General features: G+C 44.0%; 1 protein-coding gene and 1 long non-coding RNA gene across 3 annotated transcripts in view; one reads left to right on the forward strand and one right to left on the reverse strand.

Annotated features, from left to right (window-relative positions):
* Positions 1-285: 285 nt before the first annotated feature.
* Positions 286-18,945, reverse strand: part of ARHGAP25 (Rho GTPase activating protein 25) — a 76,532-nt gene continuing 57,872 nt past the window's right edge. For both annotated transcript variants that reach the window (XM_036334289.1, XM_036334288.1), the window contains 7 exons: positions 15,234-15,441; positions 10,414-10,546; positions 9,516-9,589; positions 7,776-7,897; positions 6,775-6,971; positions 3,438-3,970; positions 286-1,159 (listed from right to left, as the gene is read on the reverse strand). In XM_036334289.1, the coding sequence (XP_036190182.1) occupies positions 952-1,159; positions 3,438-3,970; positions 6,775-6,971; positions 7,776-7,897; positions 9,516-9,589; positions 10,414-10,546; positions 15,234-15,441 (1,475 nt within the window). In that variant the 3' untranslated portion in view covers positions 286-951. The remainder of the gene's footprint in view (positions 1,160-3,437; positions 3,971-6,774; positions 6,972-7,775; positions 7,898-9,515; positions 9,590-10,413; positions 10,547-15,233; positions 15,442-18,945) is intronic.
* LOC118668912 overlaps positions 15,362-18,945 on the forward strand; it is a 45,371-nt gene continuing 41,787 nt past the window's right edge. Inside the window, exon 1 of the long non-coding RNA XR_004971804.1 lies at positions 15,362-15,499. This is a non-coding gene — a long non-coding RNA (uncharacterized LOC118668912). The remainder of the gene's footprint in view (positions 15,500-18,945) is intronic.

The raw sequence follows: 18,945 nt of genomic DNA on the forward strand, positions 1-18,945 counted from the left end.
AGGGCCTCATGTCCCTTTTTTAAAGGGTGAAATCACTTGTATTTTGGTGAAACAGAAAAAAATATTACTAATGTGACTGTCACTACCTAAACTCCCAACCATCCTCAAAGGAAGTCACATCAGAGTGGGTCCGCCCTGTGCAATAATGGCCACTGAAAGGCAAGTAAGGACCGGAATCCAGTCTGTGCCCCACTCACCAAGCCGTATGCCTGTGAAGGGGTGCCTCTGCCCCAGGGAAGATGGCCTTTTACTAACTCACAAAGGTGTAAGAATCAACAGCCCTGCTTTTCTTTATTTATTGTTTTACTTTATTTGAATATAATTTTCTCATCTATGTTACTTTCATAAATACAATTTATTGCTCATTTTCTCTTAGTCTACTAATAATTTTGAGCTTCCAGCTCCTGGAGATGGTGCAACATTGGAAAGTGTTAGAATGGGGCTCTGGCTTTAGCAAGGGCAGCCCCTCCAAACCATGGTGAGCACTCAGAAGCTGAAGGTCAATTTCAGCCTTTCTGTCTCAGAGATGTCCCATGGCCATGTGACTAGGTGAGTTGTTCCACACCTAGACAACAAAGAATTAAGCCTCAGTCCAGCTTCAATTGGGGACAGCCTGTTCCCTGGGTCCTGAGATGTGGCCTGGCTCAAATGTCTCCATCGGACATAGCCATCCAGCCAGAGAAAGTTCCAAGTCACTCAGCCTGAGACGACAGTGGAATAATACAATCCTTTTGAACACAGCCACCGGCGGTCATGGATGTCCACATATGTCCCTGCTCACCCTTATCTTCCTGCAAATTCCACTGATTTATTTACTGGGAAATGTGATGTTTTCCTCCCAAATGTCCTCTCTTCTTAGGGAGTAATTTTGCTTCCCAGCTGTCACATAGCAAGGAAAAAGGGAGCAGTGTTGGGCCTCTGTGGGCTGTTTCGCCTGTACTCCTGGGATTCTCATGCATCAGCCTTGGGCTCCTTCATCGATTTGACAAATTCCTTGACTTCTTCTTCCAAGGTTTTGTTCCTCCTCTCAACATCCTCCCGGGAGCGCTCCATGTTGCGGAGGCTGATTTCCAAGGCTGCAGACTTCCTCTTTTCATTCTCCAGTTCTTCATTGAGCCTCACCACCTTAGCCCAGACGTCATAATTTTCCTTCTCAAGGCTACAAGGAAGGAAAGAAATGAATGAAAGAATTGAGTATTACCTCTAGACTCCCCCTTCACCCTTGCTCACACCCTCCTCTGTCCATTTGCCTTTCCACATCACAAGACCCATACCCAACCTGTACCACTTGTTTACGTCCCAACCCCCATGTGAGTATTTCCTAGGAAACTGAATTCCTACAGCATGTCTGAGCCTGTTTTGCCATTTAACACCATCTTGTGACATATCTTGTATTTGTTGTTCATGTCATTTTATGTTTTATGTCTTCCACCCAATAATAGTCTTTAAAAGAAGGGACTACATCTAATTATATTTATTTCAAAACCCCCTCCCAGCAGCTTGCATTAGTCCTGCTCAATAGAAATATTGACTGACTACTGAAGCCCCATCCATGTTCCACAGATTCCATTCCCAACACCTTTGTACACTTAAGAGCCTTCTCATCCTGCTTCAATGGCGAGTATGGACAGCACCTTCCCTTAGTAAGGCCTCCTAGGAACCAAGATTTGGAGAAGTACAGGGAACTTCCCTTTGGAGCAGTCTTGGCAGTGCCACCCTCACTTCTGAATCCTGCTCCAGGTGAAGAATCTGTTGGATTCCTGAATTCAGGGGCTTTTCACTGTGACTGGCCAAAATCCTAATCTAGTCCCAGGTGGCCCCCTGCCTGGCTATGCTGAATTAACTCGCAGGAATGAGAATACCTATGCCATTTCTCAGCCAAAAGAGGGAATTTTGGGCTTGTGGGAAGATTGTGTGATTGGAAATTTGCTTCAGAGTTTCATTCTGAGAGGTACCGCCTCCCTGCTCCCCCAAATGCCTGATCATTTTACATGGAGACAAGCTCCCATCTGAGCCCAGGCCTGACTTCTGTCTTCAAGGGCTTTGCCCCGTTCTGCATATAATGCCTCTTGTCTACCACTTCCTACTGCTTCTTAAAATTAAATCAGTCTCATTCCTTCTGGTCCTCCCATTACAAAGCTCATTTTCTTCTCCAAATTCTCCATATACCTCTTGCTTCGGGAGACATCTCAAATGAGACATTATGCTACATCCTGACCAGTGATTTTAGTGGAGAGGTAAGATCTGAATGGGCTTGGGAGCTGGTTGAGGCAGGTGCAAATCCCAGCCCCACCAATAATTAGTTGTGTGACCTTCAGGAATCTTTTTGTCCTTCCTGACCCCCCATTTATTCTGTAAAGTGGGGATATTACCTATTTCAAAAGATTGCTGTGGGGATTACATGAACAGTTGTGTCTGAAGCATGAAGCTTAGACACTCCGAGTTTCTTCTCCCTCCACCAAGGATGGGAGGTCCCTGATGGTGGATTCAGAAGACTGTTCCATTCAGGAGGAGGGGCCGCCTCCATGGCAGACAGTTCTTTCCCTACCCTGTCAGTGGCATCCATGTTAGAGTACAGTGGGAGTCTTCTCCAGGATGCTTTGGTCACTGCCAAGGCGTCACACCAGCCTTTTAGTTCTACCAACTACTGATATGTGCTCTGGCCTCCACTTCCCTGCCCTCTCTCCTCTCAGTGCCTTCCTCCTGCTCTAGCCCACCACTGGTCTGGTGCATGAACACCTAGACCTGCTTCCTTCCTCTGCCTCTGCACCTTTGGTCTCTCTGCCTGGCCTGCTCTTCTCTCATATGTAGACCTGACTTGTTCCCTCTTCTCCTTCAGGCCTTTGCTTCAATGCCATCTTCTCAGTAAGGCCTTCTTGACAACCCTATTGGAGCCCGCTTCTGGAATCCCTCAACCTCCTGCCCTGATTTATTTCTCTCCATGGCATTTTCTACCATTGGGCATAGCATATATTTTCATTACTTATTTGTATGGTCTGTCTGTTCTCACTAGAAGGAAAGCTCTATTAGCACAGGAACTTTTGTCTGTTTTGTTCAGTGCTATCCCCCAATAGCTGGGATGTCACCTGGAGCACCATAGGTGCTCAATCAATATTTTCAGAATGGATAAATCACTAATGTGAAAAAAGTTTTAAGTTTATCTTAATTTACTAAGCATGTTGAACCTTAAAGAATTGCTATTTAGAAAGTTGATTAAGCTACATAATTTTTCATGAATTTACTTTGAAGCTCAGAGTTTTTACTAGCTTAGTCACTCATCACTCCCTTTACCCTTTTTTTCTTATCAGGCCTAACTGCTAGAGATTACTGTATTCTCCAAACTGAAGGTTCATAATGTCACTTCTTTGGCAGATGAGAACAATCCCTATTGCTTCTTACGATGGAAGCTGAGTGGCTCCTCTCTGTATGTGACTTACCTTTTAATCTGTTCCTCGTAGACTTGTTTCTGTGTTTCTATTTCCTTTTGCAGCTCCTGGACCGTCTTTTGCAAAGACTCCAGTCCCTCTTCTCCAGAGTTCTTTGTCCCAGGCCCAGTTTCAGAGTTTGGGCTCGAAAGAGCATCTCTCTTGGAGTCGCAGGCATGGGAAGCAAGTGCACCTGCTTCATTCCCAGGGGACCCTGGCAGGGTAGGGATGTTATCGTAGGTGGAAGTCCTCTGGGCATCAGAAAAGTTCTGCACACCTTGAGACAGTGTTCTCCTATGCCCCTCCCCGGCCTTCGCCTCTGAAGACGACGACCAGAACTCATTCTTAAAGATCTCCACTTTGCTGCTGTTGGCACCTTGAAAAGCTGCTGTTAAGAAACATTTCCGATTAGGGAGGGTCTGAGTCCTTTTTCGTGATTGCAGCTTCCAATCTCCTGGCTTTTCCCTGGGAGTTTTGCTGCTGTGTTCCGGAAACATGTCACTTGGCTGTTGTTCAGTGGGGCTGGTTGCTTCTGAGTCGCTGGCCTAGAAAAAACATGGCCATGAAAGTTACATGGGTTTTTCCCACGTGTCATGTTCCCAAGGAAAAAAATAGAGGCTTGAAAGAAAGCATCTCTGGGCAGCACACCTATGAAACTCTTCATTAGAAGACCATCTATTCATTGGTCACATTAGTTGATTATCTGACTGGCATTTTTTTTTCTGAAAGGACATTGCACTTGAAGGAACTCATATTCTAAAGGTGAAGCCCTGATTAAAAGCATTATATGTTTAAGGTAAAAGAGTCCTAGGCCAGGATTCTTTTATAACTTTAGGATGGGGAGGCTTTTCTAACTAGGAATCAAAATCCAGAAGCCATAAACGAAACATTTGATAAATTCAGCCTACATGGCATGAGCCCCCAAACTTAAAAGAACAAAATTAAAACAAAGAAATCACCACATGCTAAATCAAATAAGAAATGACAAAATGGCAAAAATATTTGCATGGCATACCACTCTCCCTAATATATAAGGTTCATAAAAATTGAGAAGAAAAAGACCAATAACCAATGGAAAAGAAAAAGACCAATAACTAATGGGAAAAGGACAAGATAAAGAGCTCACAGAGGAAAATGCAGTGGGCCTTTACATATAAGAAAAGATATTTGGACTCTCTTATAATAGGAAAACTCAAATTAAAATTACTGACAAATCAGTTCTCACCTATCAAAAGGACCCCCACCATAAAAGAACCCCAAATCTGACAGTACACCTCTGCTGGTGAAACTGTAGGGAAACAGATTATTTTATACATCACTGGTGGAAGTACAAAATTGCACAAACTTCATTTGATAATTTTAATGAAAATTACACATTACAAATGTATGTACCTTCTGAGTCAGCAATCCCAGTTCTGGGAATTTAGCCCAGAAATACATCTGCCTGCATACAAAATGAAGCCTAGTCAAGGTTATTCATTGCAGCCTTATTTGTAGTACAAAGGAATGAAAACCACCTTTTTATCCATAGGGGCTGGTTAAGTAGATTATGGTACAAGAGTGGAACACTATACACCTGCAAAAACATAAGGTCATATGAGGTATCTGTCTATGTATTAACATGAAAAGGCCTCCAGCATATATTGTTAAGTGGAAAAATTCAAGATACAGAGTGGAGTGTGTGTGTGTGTGTGTGTGTGTGTGTGTGTGTGTGTGTGTCTGTATGTATGTATGTAGAGAGAGAGAGAACTCAAAAGAGATTGTTGTATTTTGTGTAAAAGGGAGGTAAATAACAATTTACATTCATATCTGCTTATATTTGCATAAAGGAACACTGGAAAGATAAATAAGAAACTAAAAAGGCAGGGAAGGATGGAGTGGGTGAAGGTAGAGAAGGGATCAGGACTTCTCAATGTAGCTTTTTTTCTTCCTTTTTATTTTTTTCAGTTAAATTAAAAGGGAAAAGAAAAAGACAAAAAAAGAATGAGTCTTAAACGTAAAATCTGAACATAAGGGCCGAAACTCTTCTTCTAACGCTTCTGCTAATCAACTGCTTCAGCAACCTCGTCTGGGGTCAGAAGCACCTGGGCCTTGAGGTGAGAACTAGATCAAAATCTTATTCTGTAACATTCTAGTGCTGCCACCTTGGGCCATCTGGTCGACCTCCCTGAGCCAGGTCCTGAGACATAAAATGTGCATGATAAATCCTACCCAATAGATTTACAGTGAGGAGTCCAGAGCTGATCTGTTTACATTTCCCAGCAAAGTGCCTGCCCAGAACTGCCCACACTGTTACCTTAAAGAAGAAACCTGTCAAATGAGCATAACAATAGCTAATCTGAAGCACTTCTAGGATGATGCCACTATACAAGGTATGAGCATTTCTAAATATTAATTTAATTTTTGAGTGTTAGTAAGATGCATTGTGTCCAGACTTTACCTAAGAAACATCACCACCAACCACTACCTACGTTTCCCCCCAATCCTTTCTTAATCATCCTCAAGAAAGATTAAAAGTACTATAGGCAACTTACATTACCAGGTCAACCCAAAATTTGCAATTCATTCCTTGGTCACACATAATGAGTCAGGCTGCTATATAAAGTTCACATGTTCTTTTATAAAAAACTTGTTTTATAAATATATAAAACATATTTGACCTTTGTAAGTTGTTGCCCTCAAACAATCTAAATTTCAGAGTCTGCAGAGTTTTCTGACATTGGGAACGTGAGCCCCAAGCCCTCAGTACAAATGAGGGGGTTGACATTGCTGAGACAGTTTATCAGAGAATGGGAAATATTACACGAACACATCACATGCTCTGAGAAAGAAATCACGTTTCATGGGTTAGCAGGAAACCAGTTCTCTCTGGACTTTGACCCAGAATTTTCAATAACCCTCACTCAAACATTTACAAGGTGGTATATCTCTTTTCCCATTGAACTTCTCTGGACTGTTTCAAAGTGTACCCCTCCAGAGTGTGCTTCAGTGAAGAGTTCCATTGCTCAGTCATTGGCACACACATCACGAATCTCACCTCCAGGATGCAAGCAGAGACTAGACTTTGAAAGAGGCCAAGCTTTCAAGATGCCCGGGATGGGAATGGCTGGAGGTGGGGGGAGGGTGTCAATTGGGGGAAAAGGAGACATATGTAAAACTTTAGACAATAAAAATAAATGAAGAAATAAATAAAATAAAAAGATGCATTCCAATGAGTCCATACCAGCTGTACTCATAGCCACAGCATCATCAAAAACTCCCCAAATTGCCAGCCACAGCAGCTCTTACGTGGAATGACCTGGATTAAAGGACGAGTCTAATGGAAGGCCGAAGGCTCTCTGCGCCTTACCGTGTTACTGAAGCTGTCTGTCCTAGAAATTGGGACGTCCTCAGAGGCATCCCAGCCCACAGAGCTTCGAGCCACTGGAGGTTTCTTGGGGTCATTTTTGGGAGCCGGGGGTGACAGGGGTACATCCTTGGACTTGGGGAAGAGGACCTCGTGGTCTCTGATCATCATGGTCATCACTCTTTGGATTTGAGGAGTCCCTGAAAGAAGAAGAGATTTGTGGTGCTGGACCATGGCATAGTCCTCAAAGGTCTCTATGCCTATGGGATGTCTCCAAAAGTGTCTCTAAAACCACAGCGCCCCAAAGGACCTCATTTTGCTCCTCACAGGACTCTTCTTAATTGCTTGGGGTAGGATACTGTGGGGAAAGGGATGAGCTAGAACAAACACGTGGAATGGAGTGAAAGGTGGTTATTTTCAGTTTACACCCCACTGGCTCAGCCTTTAATCAGGAAATTAGCAATCTAATAGCAGAGAAAATTAAGACATGTGTCTCTCCTAATGTGGTCTTCAATGTGACATGCGATTTTTATTGCACACAGTTGAACACGTGCCAGGCATATTGCTTCCCCAAATCTATGGCAGACATCAGTACTCTATGGCAGGACTTTTGCTCACTGATCCCAGACACAGCCTCAGAAGCCTTTTCAACACAGCTTTACAAGTACTCTTTTTGTGACTTGGCTTATAAAATGAAACTTGTTTACTCTCTCTGGCTAAGGGTATTTAAACATAATAAAAGATTAAGAAACATTAGCTAACTGTTTTTGTGCCAGCATATTATATGTACTGTGTGACCTTTAGGTAAATCTTTAACCACTGCTGTGATCTGGAGAATGGACGTAATTCCTGCCCTGCCTACTTCACAGGGCTATTTTACAATTCAGACAAAATAATCAGCTGAAAATTCATCGCAAATTGCAGATCAGTGCCCAGACATAAGGGCTAATGTTGTAACTGTCATTAGTTCCTCTGCATCTGTCTTACCACAGGACCATCCTTACCCCTCATAATCACAGCAGGGTCTTCTACCTTTGACCTGATAAGATTCACACCAATCACAGTAGCCAGGTTATCCACGCTCATCTTGTTAACAGCACAGTTCAGCTGGATTTCATGTAGGAACCTGTGAACAGACAGGCAATCCCAGAGTAAGAAATAGGAATTTGCCAGAAGAAAGCACTTCTGGGTACCAACGAAATCTCAGAGATGCATCCCGATTCTCCTTCTGATCTCAGGAGTGGGATCAGCCTGCTCTTCCCAGAACAGTTTAGCTTCACCCCCAAAGATTCAAGATCAAGGAAGAATAGAAACCAGGAGGGGCCTGGCCAGCTGAGGTGGTGGCCTTGGTCTGGGAGCAGCGAGGGGAGTTACATTGGCAGAAGGCAGGATCCAGTTTCAGGGAGCTAAGAGGAGACTAGAAGGACCAAAATGGGCATTTGACTGCTCCTTGTCCTGCCTTTATAAGCTTATCTCCCATCACGCCTAAGTCTCCAGAGAGGAAAATCTCAGAGATGGGAATCCCAGTGCCACCTAATCTTACCCTCCAATTATAGCATCTCAAATTCTCAGGTGCTCAATAATTAACAATTTTTACTATAATTCTACCCAGTTGAGGCATGCACTTCTTATTTACAATTAAAGAAAAACTAAACAGCCAACAAAGGAATTTCTACTTTTTCCGGAAACCATTTTTAAATGGATAGGCTGGAGCAACATAAAATTTGAAACACAGAGAAATGATCAAATAAATGCTGGTCTGTCCAAATGAGAAAAGCTTATAGAATATTATGAAGTTATTTATAATCCTATTATATGACATAGGAAAGTGTTCACAATGGAACATTAAGCCAAAAAAGAAAACAGGGTACAAATATATATATGTAATTCCAATTTGGTATAAAAATTGTTCTAGTAAATTTCTATTGATGAATGTAAAAATCAGTCATAGAGACAAAACATCCAGAAGGAAAAACACTCATGTCTTAATAGTGATTTTTACTGAGTAAGGAGATTGTGGGTAATTTTTATTTCTTCTTTACAGTATGTTGCATTTTCCTGGTTTCCAAATCAAGCATATATCACTTTTTATAATCTGGAGACTATAACAAATGATTTTTTAAAATTAAGATAAATTTCAGCTCTGTCTGGCTTAGAGATCCAGGCTCCCAACTCAGCAGGTCTGGGTCAATGCACATGTTACATGCTGCCAAAGAGATGACACATAGCAAGTCCTCAGAAAAGGGAACTGAAATGTATGCACTAAGTCAGGATGATGGGAGATAATTCTAGAAACATTATAAAGATTTCGGTTCTATTGCATGTCCCAGGACTCTGAGCAGTGCTGAGGAAAGCCTGAGGTGGAAGCATGTACATTTCGTATGCCGATCAAACTTTCAGGGGGTCTTTTAAATTATCTTGTGGACACAGGAAACTACCTCGGAGCTATGTAAATAGAGTTGACCTTCCAAAGATCTGAACTAGAGTCTCTGAGTTCACAGAGACACTCTTTCCTTCTCTATCCAGGGGCTTATTTATATTCTTCTTATTAAATTTATTGGTGTAACATTGGTTAATAGGATCATATAAGTTTCAGGTGTGGATTTCTATGATACAAGATCTGCATATTGCACTGTGTACCTATCACCCAAAGTCAGATCATCTTGCATCACCATATATGAGGCCCCCTTCACCCCTCACTCCCTTGACTAGAAACTGTGTAGCTAATACCGGGGGACTCCTACCTGCAGATGTAGCTCAAGAGGCTGTAGTTGTCTCGAGGAAGGGTGGAGAGCTGCTTCATCAACTCCTGCTGAGCCTGGAAAGACATTTTTAATACCAGTAAATGAGCCTGCTCATTTGCCAGCAATAAGACCTTGGAACCTAATTGGTGTGTCTGTGTAGAAGCAACACTTTGGCAGTGCTAGTGGAGTGTTACATCTCAAGTGTTCATTAAGCAATTACTGTGGGTATGAGTTGTTGATAGTCCTTGCCTCGGGTTCTTGGAAGAAGAACAAATAAAAAAGTTAACACTACAAGAAAACAATGAGCCTCTCCATACTGTTTTTTGCAACATTTTGTGAATTTACAGTTGTTTCAAAATAAAAAGTTATTGAAAGACACACACAAAACTCTGAGAAGAGGAATTATCTCAGGGAGCCACAGACCGCACAGGCAGCTGAAGCTGAAAGGAACAAGAAAAGCTCCCTGTCCTTCCTCTCTCTGGCACATGCATTCTCTGTATGCCCATGTCTGACACTTGTGGTCATCATGGAGCGAGTACAGTCAGGCCTCTCACCTGCTCTCCACGTTGGGCAGCTTGACCTTGTGTCCCAGTGGGTCTCAACAAGGCCATATTGCTTGAAACCCTTATCAAATGCCTCCCCCCTCTCCTACTAACTTTAAAGTGACTTTGGGGTATTTGATTAGGGGCCAATTCTTTATTGGATTGTTACCTCCCATGAAGGCTGTCACCATGATTGGCTTCATTTGTCTTTGGTTTCCAGGGAAGTTCCTGTTGGACAAAGTATCTCACCAACAGGTATGGACCTCCTGACACACTGTTCCCTGCCTACCAGAATAGTGTTCAGTAGCCATCACCTTCTTTCCAAGCAGGACACCTAACTCTAATGAGATACCAACCTTTGCCTCATCTGCATTCATGAGTTGCCCACAGAGCAGGAATCCCTCATACTGGCTCCAGGGAACCACAGGCTCTGGGAGATCTCGGAGGTAGAGCTTTAATAGGGAGGCCACCGTGTGCACATCTGTATCTCTGGAAGAAAATAAGCAACACCCTTTGAAAGCAAAACTCCAGAAGTCTCCTCAGCTCCCCCCTGGTGATCCACTGATTAGAACCCAGGTTCCAAAGGGAAGCTTTGCAGAGGAGTAGAGTCTGATAAAGGTATATTGACCAAAACATTTTTGCTAATTCCTTTTATGGAATAATCCTCCCAACACCTTTTCCTTTATCTTTTCTGCCTAACTGCATCAAAGGCAAGTTCAAGGTCTACTTTTTCATTAATCCTTCAACAGTTTAATCTTCATTGCTTTCTTCTTCCTCCAAGTCCCTTAGCACCTCACAATTTAGCATTCTGTACTTAGTGTCTCATTTTTCATGTGATAACTGCTTTATATCCATGGTCCTTTGATCTTTTTGATCCCTCAGATCTTAAAATAATTCTGAGATTCATTCATATATTTGTGCCATCATTTATTCAATCAACAAGCTTTGAAAGAAACTATTCGGTGCAAGATACTATGTCAGGCACTAGGCTTTCAGCAGTGAACCCAAGGGACACACAGGACACCTCACTTCATTGAACCTCAGAGGTGTGCACACTTAAATGTTACCAAGTCATTACAATACTGTGTGCTTAGTACCATGACAAGGGAAGTCCTGGACCTGGGATCATATGGAAATGTGGGAAGGGACACTTAATGCAGAGTTGGGGAGCTACAAGGGACTCTTCCGTCAAGATCTGTAGAGTGACCAGGAGTTACAGCATGGGGCCGGCAGCATGTGGATCAGCCTGGAGCGGGAGGGAGGAGACCTGCTGCAGGAACTGAGACAACATTCATTAGATCACCTGATCAGCGGAAAGAGACATGGGCTCTTCAGCTCAGCTTCTCTGGTTTACCGCAGGAGTTGATACACCATGATCCCAGAGCCAAATCGGCCCGCTGCCTATATTTGTACAGCCAGCTAGCTAAGAATGGATTTTACATTTTTTTTAATGGTTGGAGAAATAACTCAAGAACATTTCATGGCATGTGAAAATGACCTAAATTTTGAATTTCAGCTCCCATAAATAAAGTGCTATAGGAACACACTATGCTCATTCATTTTTGTATAGTCTTTGGCCAAGTTGAGATAAGAGCAGAGTTGAGTAGTTGCCACAGAGACCATCAAGCCCACAACACATAAATATTTCATATGTGGCCCTTTTAAAACATCTGCTGACTCCTGGTTTATAGAGCTGTTGCATTTATTCCATAGAGAAAATAAATCTGAATCTACCATATACTGGAAGATCATTAGTAAAGAAATATTGATTTATTTCATATCAAGAAAAACTGATGTTCTTAAGAGATAGCCCTGATAGTATTTAGAAAGCTGTGATGTGGGAAGAGGTTCAGATAATCTGAGTGTCTCCTTTAGTCAGCAATTGGGAATATAGAATCTGCTGGTGGAGTACCTCCTAGTAGTGAGAGACAGGAGGGGTGGGTTGGACAGGAGGAGGAGAAGGGAGGCCTTAGAGGCAGAAGTAAGAATGCCAGGTCTTAACTAGAAAGCTCTGTCTTGGCTCTGTGTGCACATTTTTTAACACTTGTTTTTGACAGCCAGTGGTTGGAGGCAACCCCTTTGCAGCCCGTGAACTCTGTACCTCCGCTTGCACAGACCAGACGGCTGTCTATGCGCCATGGTGGACCTCAGGAAGTCAGGGGGTGGGGTTTCAGGAAGAGACTTCCCTGCCGAGTCATTGCCTAAAAATATTCCCAGGCAAAGCCCTTTTGGCAAAATACACAAGAAGTTCCCAAGAAAGTGTCAGGAAATCAACCAGCGCACACCGGGCAGGAGTAGCATTCTCCTAATGTCGCCGTCCACCCAGGTCTTAATCAGAATCCAGGGTCTACGGATTGATTGGGGTCTCTCTCACCCCACATCCAATTAGTCTCCCAAGCCCCCTCAATTCTACTATCCAAATGTCACATGGATATCTCCAAGTCCCTCCCCTCTTTCCACTCCACTTTTCAGAGGGAGGATATTTTTTTGTCTCCCCCTCCCTCCCCCCACGTCCCCCGCAGCAGGACTGCTCAGCCTCCTAAATCTAGCCTCCTGCCTCCAGGGTTCCATTCTCCAGTGCACTGTGTGTGGCCTGGCACAGCCCGAAGCACTCAAAACACACCCACAGAAGGAATGTAGAAAACAAAGAATTTGGAATGAGAAAAAGAGCATGGAGGATATGTCAAGAAAACAGAGTCTTTTGAAGAGAAACAATAATAATATCTACTAGACAGTTTAGTCAGGAGAAACTAAGACAACCTGAATAGCCAACATTAGAAGAGAAAGGGGTTATAAACCACAGATACAATATAGATACCTCAAAGTTGGCATCAAAGAACACAGTTAGCTATGTAAATCATCCTAGAGCACTGAAATGCACTGAACGCTGCCCATTCATTTCACCTGGGGAAGATAAGGCTGCATCGCCTGGCTAACTCTTCATGCTTCTTTATTGTGTCGCAGCTTAAATGTCATTTTCTTGGGGAGCTTCCTAAATCCACCAGACCATGTCAAAAACCCCTGTTCTAAATTCTCACAGTACCATCTCTTTTTCATTTTTAGCACTTAATACAATGAAAATTATAGCTATTTCTGTAAACTTTTGGTGCCCCATTGGGACAGGGCTGACTTGGATGTCATTGTTATAGTCTAAATTTCCAGCATGATATTTCCTGATTTTACTGTTCCTCCAACCCAATGGGACATCCTTAAATAATGTTTTAAATTAAAGACTAAGAGCAAGTCAGGAGCCAGGTGGCTTCTGAGTTCAAGCCCTGGTCCAGCAGAGATGAGCCAGGGCTCCCCATAGCTCTGCCCACCTTCCCTTGAAGCACTGATCTTATAACGCAGAATGTCTCTGTGCATTTCTCCCAGAGACAATAGGTACTGGAAGTGTACTAGCTCTGTGATCAGGCAGTAGCCAGCCTACTAGAGGCTGGACAAAGAGATTTTTAAATTCATGTTTTTATCTTGAATGAGAGCTTGACACACCTGTACTAGAATCTGCCAACATAGTTCCTTTGATTTCCTTCATCTAGAGAGGCAATTTTGGGGAACGCACAGTGAAACTGCACATGTGACCAATGTAGGGGTCTAGATGAGTACCTGCAAGGCGCATGTGGGCCCAAAGAACCAGTCCTGGGAAGACCCTGAAGGACCCTTCCTATTTCTGGCTGTGGGAACTCCTCAGTTCTGGCAGTGGAGATGTGTGATAACTTTCCTCCTTCCAGATCCAAATATTTCAGAAGAATCAAAGACTCTGGCTCTACCACCCAGGCTGATTTTATACACGCAGGAGGCTAGGGCAGGTATTTGGCAACCCAAATCACCTCTATGCCTCCTGGCTCACTTCACATTGCTTTTTCAACAACCCACCTGCATCTTTTGATCAACTCAAAGCTAATTAAAAACATAGGAAGAAAAGTGAATATAAAGGTGGCAAGCTTAATTGAACGAGTGCCTGGTAATGAAAATCAATTTACGGTGATGCTAAAAGGTCCTTAAACTTCATGCCCATAACCTGGTATAAATCAAGTAACGACTCCACCCCATTGCTTTCCTATTAAAATATAGCACCCTTGCTACACTAACCTGTTACGTGCCAAGGGCAGCAAAGACAGGCCTACGGTGGTCCAAACTAAGACAGTGGCTGTGAGAATGGAAATGGATGGGTGTTAGAGATGCTTCAGAGGCAGAATGGAAACACTGGGAACTGGAGAGACAGGAGAGGGAAAGGGGAGCCGTGAGACTATCCACACAGCATGACACCCAGCTATTCACCCTTCCCCAGGATCAGCCCTGCTCCTCCATCCTCAATAAGCTTGTGAAGAATTTCAACCTTTGGAAACAGGATAGTGCTCAGGCCTTAATTGCTAAATCTTAGTTTATGGGCTGCTGATTTGGAAAGAATAATGACTTTTTCTTGCCAGCAGGACAAGTGCATGCAGGCAGCCAAGGCAAATATTGCACAATAAGCAGAGTGCGTGCAATGTAGGGTGGTGGTTGTCCTAGCTGAGCGTGGCAGACGAGAAAACCTCAGCTGGGAGGCTGAAGGAGGTGGGGAAGGAGGGGAATGGTGGGGAGAAATGTCCTTGCACCAGATATGCCCCAAACAGGGCTGGGCAACATCCATGGGAAAACACCAGGCAGCCAACCTGTTGGTGTGTACTCCCTCCAGAAGGGCTCAGAACTAAGTTCAGAATTGGATAGGACTGTGCTCTCCCACACTAACAAGGGCCAGTTCTGGTCGCTTCAGGAAAGCTGAGGGAGACCATCGCAGTCCTTGGATCTGGGCATGGCGCATTCTCCACCACACCCAGTCTGTTGTACAGGCAACTCAGCCCCACGTTCCTTATCTGCCCTGAAGGCTGGGCCTGGAACTAGGACTCATCTTTCCCTCTACCCCATACACCCCTCCTCCTGTATCCTAAACGTCTCCTGAGTCTGCCCAGCAGGCTCTCCGTGGAGCTCACACCTCTCTCAGGTAATGGATCACCATGCTCTCCTAACTGTGCCCCAGGCTCCCACATTCTAAACTATGAGCAAAACAAAGGCTCTTTCTGTTGCAAGCCAGGGCTCTTGGCAGCGTCTGTGTGAGTCCCATAGTTCAACTAGAAGAGAAAAGTCCTCTTACGCAAGTTAAGGCAGAGGGGAGGGCGAGGTGAAGGCAGCGTACCTGTCAAAGGAGGGCCTCTCCCCTGCGTCAAACGCATCTCTGAGCTGCTTCACCAGGTTGTCCTGCCCAGGCAGCCGGAAGATGCCCTCTTCATTCAGGCCATGTTCGAGGATGAACTCCGCACACTTCTCCACGAGGATGGGCACCAGGTGGGGGCCAAATTTCTGCTCATAGGCCACGGTCTCATCCAAACGCTGGCCAAACACCGCTGGAAGAAAAAAGCAGCACCTGCCCATTATTTTGAGTCCCGTTGGATGAACTGACAGGTCAGAGCGCTTTGCCTATTTCTTGAATTTCTGTGTTGCCTATGACCTCAAAGGTTTTGGGGAAATGATACTAAACAAAATAGAGGAAACAAGTCGCCCACAATATTTCCTGGGGCTGGAAACTGGGCCAGTCTCTGTCAGTCTTTTTCTCTTGACACACATTTTTACGTATTTAAAGTAACAAGTCACTTTTATCGAGTGTGCTAGGAATTGTGTTCAGGGCTTTGCATATCTTTTCTCGTTTAATTTTGACAGCAATCCTATGAAGTGGTATTAACTGTTATGTCCACCTTACTGTTAGAGATACTGAGCCTTAGAGGCACTGATGAACTTGCCAAGGTCAGAAGCCAGGGCATGGTACCGTCAGAATTCAAGTCCAGGCAGTACATGCAAGAGAATGTGCTCTTAACCACAGCAGCGAACAGGTGATTTTGAATAACCTGCTTGTGTTATATCGCATTAAGCATAAGTCTGTCACATGGATGTCTCAGAGCGTGTTAAACCAGCGTGGCATTTGAATAATTTAGGTTGGTTTACTGTGCTTGACTATTTTAACATTGCCACACAGAGAACATATTCATTCGCCTAGCAGAGTTCCTGGAATGTACGTAGCACAATGTATTTTTTTTCTAATTAATTGTTTAATTAATTATTTGACATTTGGATGGATGAGCCCAGGCTATTTCTTCTTTTGAACTATTTCCTTAGGGCAAAGTCCCACGTGTAGAATTACTAGTTCACAGGGCTTGAACATTTTAATCACTCGCTGGTATGCAAATCGCATTCCAAAAACACTGTTCCAAATGACAGTGCCTCCGGCAATGCATGCATGGACCAGCTCCGCCCCAGCCCTGTCAGCGCTTGGCTCTGGCCTTTTTCCACCCCAGCGGTGTAATAAAGTTAATTCCTAAATCAGGATAATCAGTGGCTACTCATTTTTTCCCACGAGGCCTGGAAGTTCAGAAGACAGGTTATGGTTTCAGCTCTGTCCTGCCCGAGTTTCCCTCTGTTATAATTAGGTCTGTGGCACCAACCACTTCAAGCCCTGGACACGGGTTCCCAAAGCCTTTGGTTTTTTTCCCATGATTCTCTCTCTAGTTGGTCCCCTGGACGAGTCTCTAATTAGTGTGGATCCCATCTATCAAGAACTCTAATGGGTTCTCAAATCTCCCATGTCCTTTCCACTCCTACCCATTGTCCCAGGCCAGCCCAGGCTGGATTCCTCTCTCATCTATGACGGTGTTTCTTCTCTTCTACTATGTTCAAAGCCCTCCTACTACTTACCTTTCTAAACCACTGGTCTACCTGAGCGTATTCCCCCTTATTTTTAATAGTCAGCCACTTCTTCCCAAATTACCACAGCAGTGTTTTTCAAATTACCCCTCAAAATCCTCGGGGTTTCCTCTGAAGCCCTTCCCTCACAACATCAAGTGCTTGAGAGGTGAGGGCATGGGATCCAGGAGCAGCTGAACAAGTGGGTCTCTGTTCTCCCTACTCCCAACCAGACCTGCTGGGCTGTTGTCTGTTTCACTTGTGTTTCAGTGACACTGATTAAATATTTCTGTGGCTGAAGTTTGGAAGCTGGGGCTGGCATTCTTTAGATTGGCATTCAGTCTGGCACCCACCTACCTTTCTGGCCTGACTTCCTGCCACACCCTCAAAGGCACCTCACCTGGTGTCCCGAAAGCCCACAGTGCTCGCCAGTGTTCATGCCCTTGAATGGTCCCTTCTCACTGCCCAGTCTGTTCATCTCTCCCCTCTCTGTCTGCTGGAATTCCATTGGTCTTCCTTGGCTCCATTCAAGTATCGTCACCTCTGGTAAGCCTTCCCTGACCCCAGCCTGAGAGATTCTATCTCTACTCTGTGTATCCGTATCCTTCTCAAATATCCCAACACCTTTCCACACTGTGCTGTAATTATGTGTATACCCCTGTTCCCTCTGTATAACTACAGGCTCCCTCATGCCAGAAATATGGGGTTGGTCTCTTTTTACTCCCAGTGTTTAGTGTAGGTCTTGGCACAGGTAGAGTCAACAAATTTTGCTAAATTACTTAATAAGTCATTTCTCTTCAAGCAAATGCTTTCCATGATTCATGATAATTTTGGCATTTATTTAGTTTAAACACTAGTCGAGATCTCAGCAGATAAAGTCAGCTTTACGCTAACATTTATTGAGTACCCTGCCATGTGCCAGGAGCAGGCCACATGGCATTCCATTGGCTATACACAGTAAGGGACTGTTATGCTCAATTAGCTTGTCATCAAATTATGAAAATGAAAAGACCCCATGCAAAATAATGGAAAACAATGAGAGAATGTCAATACAATATAAAATTAGATTGCTGTTTGTCCATAAAATGACCTGGGTAGATATATTCCCCAAATTGGAGGGAAATAATTAAAATTATCTGACCTAAAATATAGGCCACATGGCATTTGTAAAATTCCCTTTGAGGGGGTCTAGGGAGAAGCACTTCAAAGGGAGAGGTGGATGTGTTTCCCAGTAGATGAAATTTGAATTCAAGGGGCCCACTGGGCCTCCTAAGGAAAGATTTCCCAAACACAATGTGACAGTGTGCACACAGCTGTCAGAGCTGTCAAATGTGAGCAGCAGTTCCAAGGTCCCCAAGCAGAAGGAAGGTCCACTTTGCAGGTGACCTGGAATCAAGCTGCTTCTTATACCCCTCTGCACAGTCAGTCCTCTAACTTTTCTCCTCCTCTGAGTCCATCAGCCTTGTCCTGTGTTCCTTCTCTTTTTCCTCCCATACTCCACAGTCAGTCATTTCAATGTCACTTTCACCAGTACACTCATTCCTCACATCTTTTCTCTCCATCATCTCCACTCTGCTGATTTCCACTCCCTCTCCACGCCTTTATCAGGCCACTGGGAGCCATGCAGGAATGTAGCCTAACATTTCATGGACATGTGTATTTCCAATCTCTGTAAGATTGGTTCCAAAGCTACACCACTTCCCTTGAGCTCACCACCATTCCCTCTCCTGTCTCAGCAGGTGACCTTGTTTCCTCTTTCCTTTATCTCCCCAAATTGAGGACATCATGAGTGAACTCCCTCATTTTCAGTCCCTGCCTCTCTCACTCTTCTTCCTGTCTGCCTGCCTGTCTCTCTTAGAGGGAGAAAAGGACCCTGTGCTTCCTCCAGGATAGTCTTGTCCTCCACCCTGTTCACCTCTTCCAAGATTTCACTCCTTCTCTTTTTTGTATTTTTCTCTTTCAATTGAAAGAGCCTACATGTGTCTAAGTCTTTGCTAATTTAGTAAAGACTAATCTCCTACCCCAAGTCTCAAACACCCAATGCTTTCCTTTCTTCCATTCACCAGTATATTCATCCAAAAAATGATGAGTCTCCTTCTTGAGTCGTCCACCCTCACAGCCCTTACTTCTGCCCTTAGCATCCACTTCCCAACCCCTCAATCCTCTCCATCTGG

The sequence above is a fragment of the Myotis myotis genome, unplaced genomic scaffold (genome assembly GCF_014108235.1).
Source record: "Myotis myotis isolate mMyoMyo1 unplaced genomic scaffold, mMyoMyo1.p scaffold_m19_p_14, whole genome shotgun sequence".
NCBI lineage: Eukaryota > Metazoa > Chordata > Mammalia > Chiroptera > Vespertilionidae > Myotis > Myotis myotis.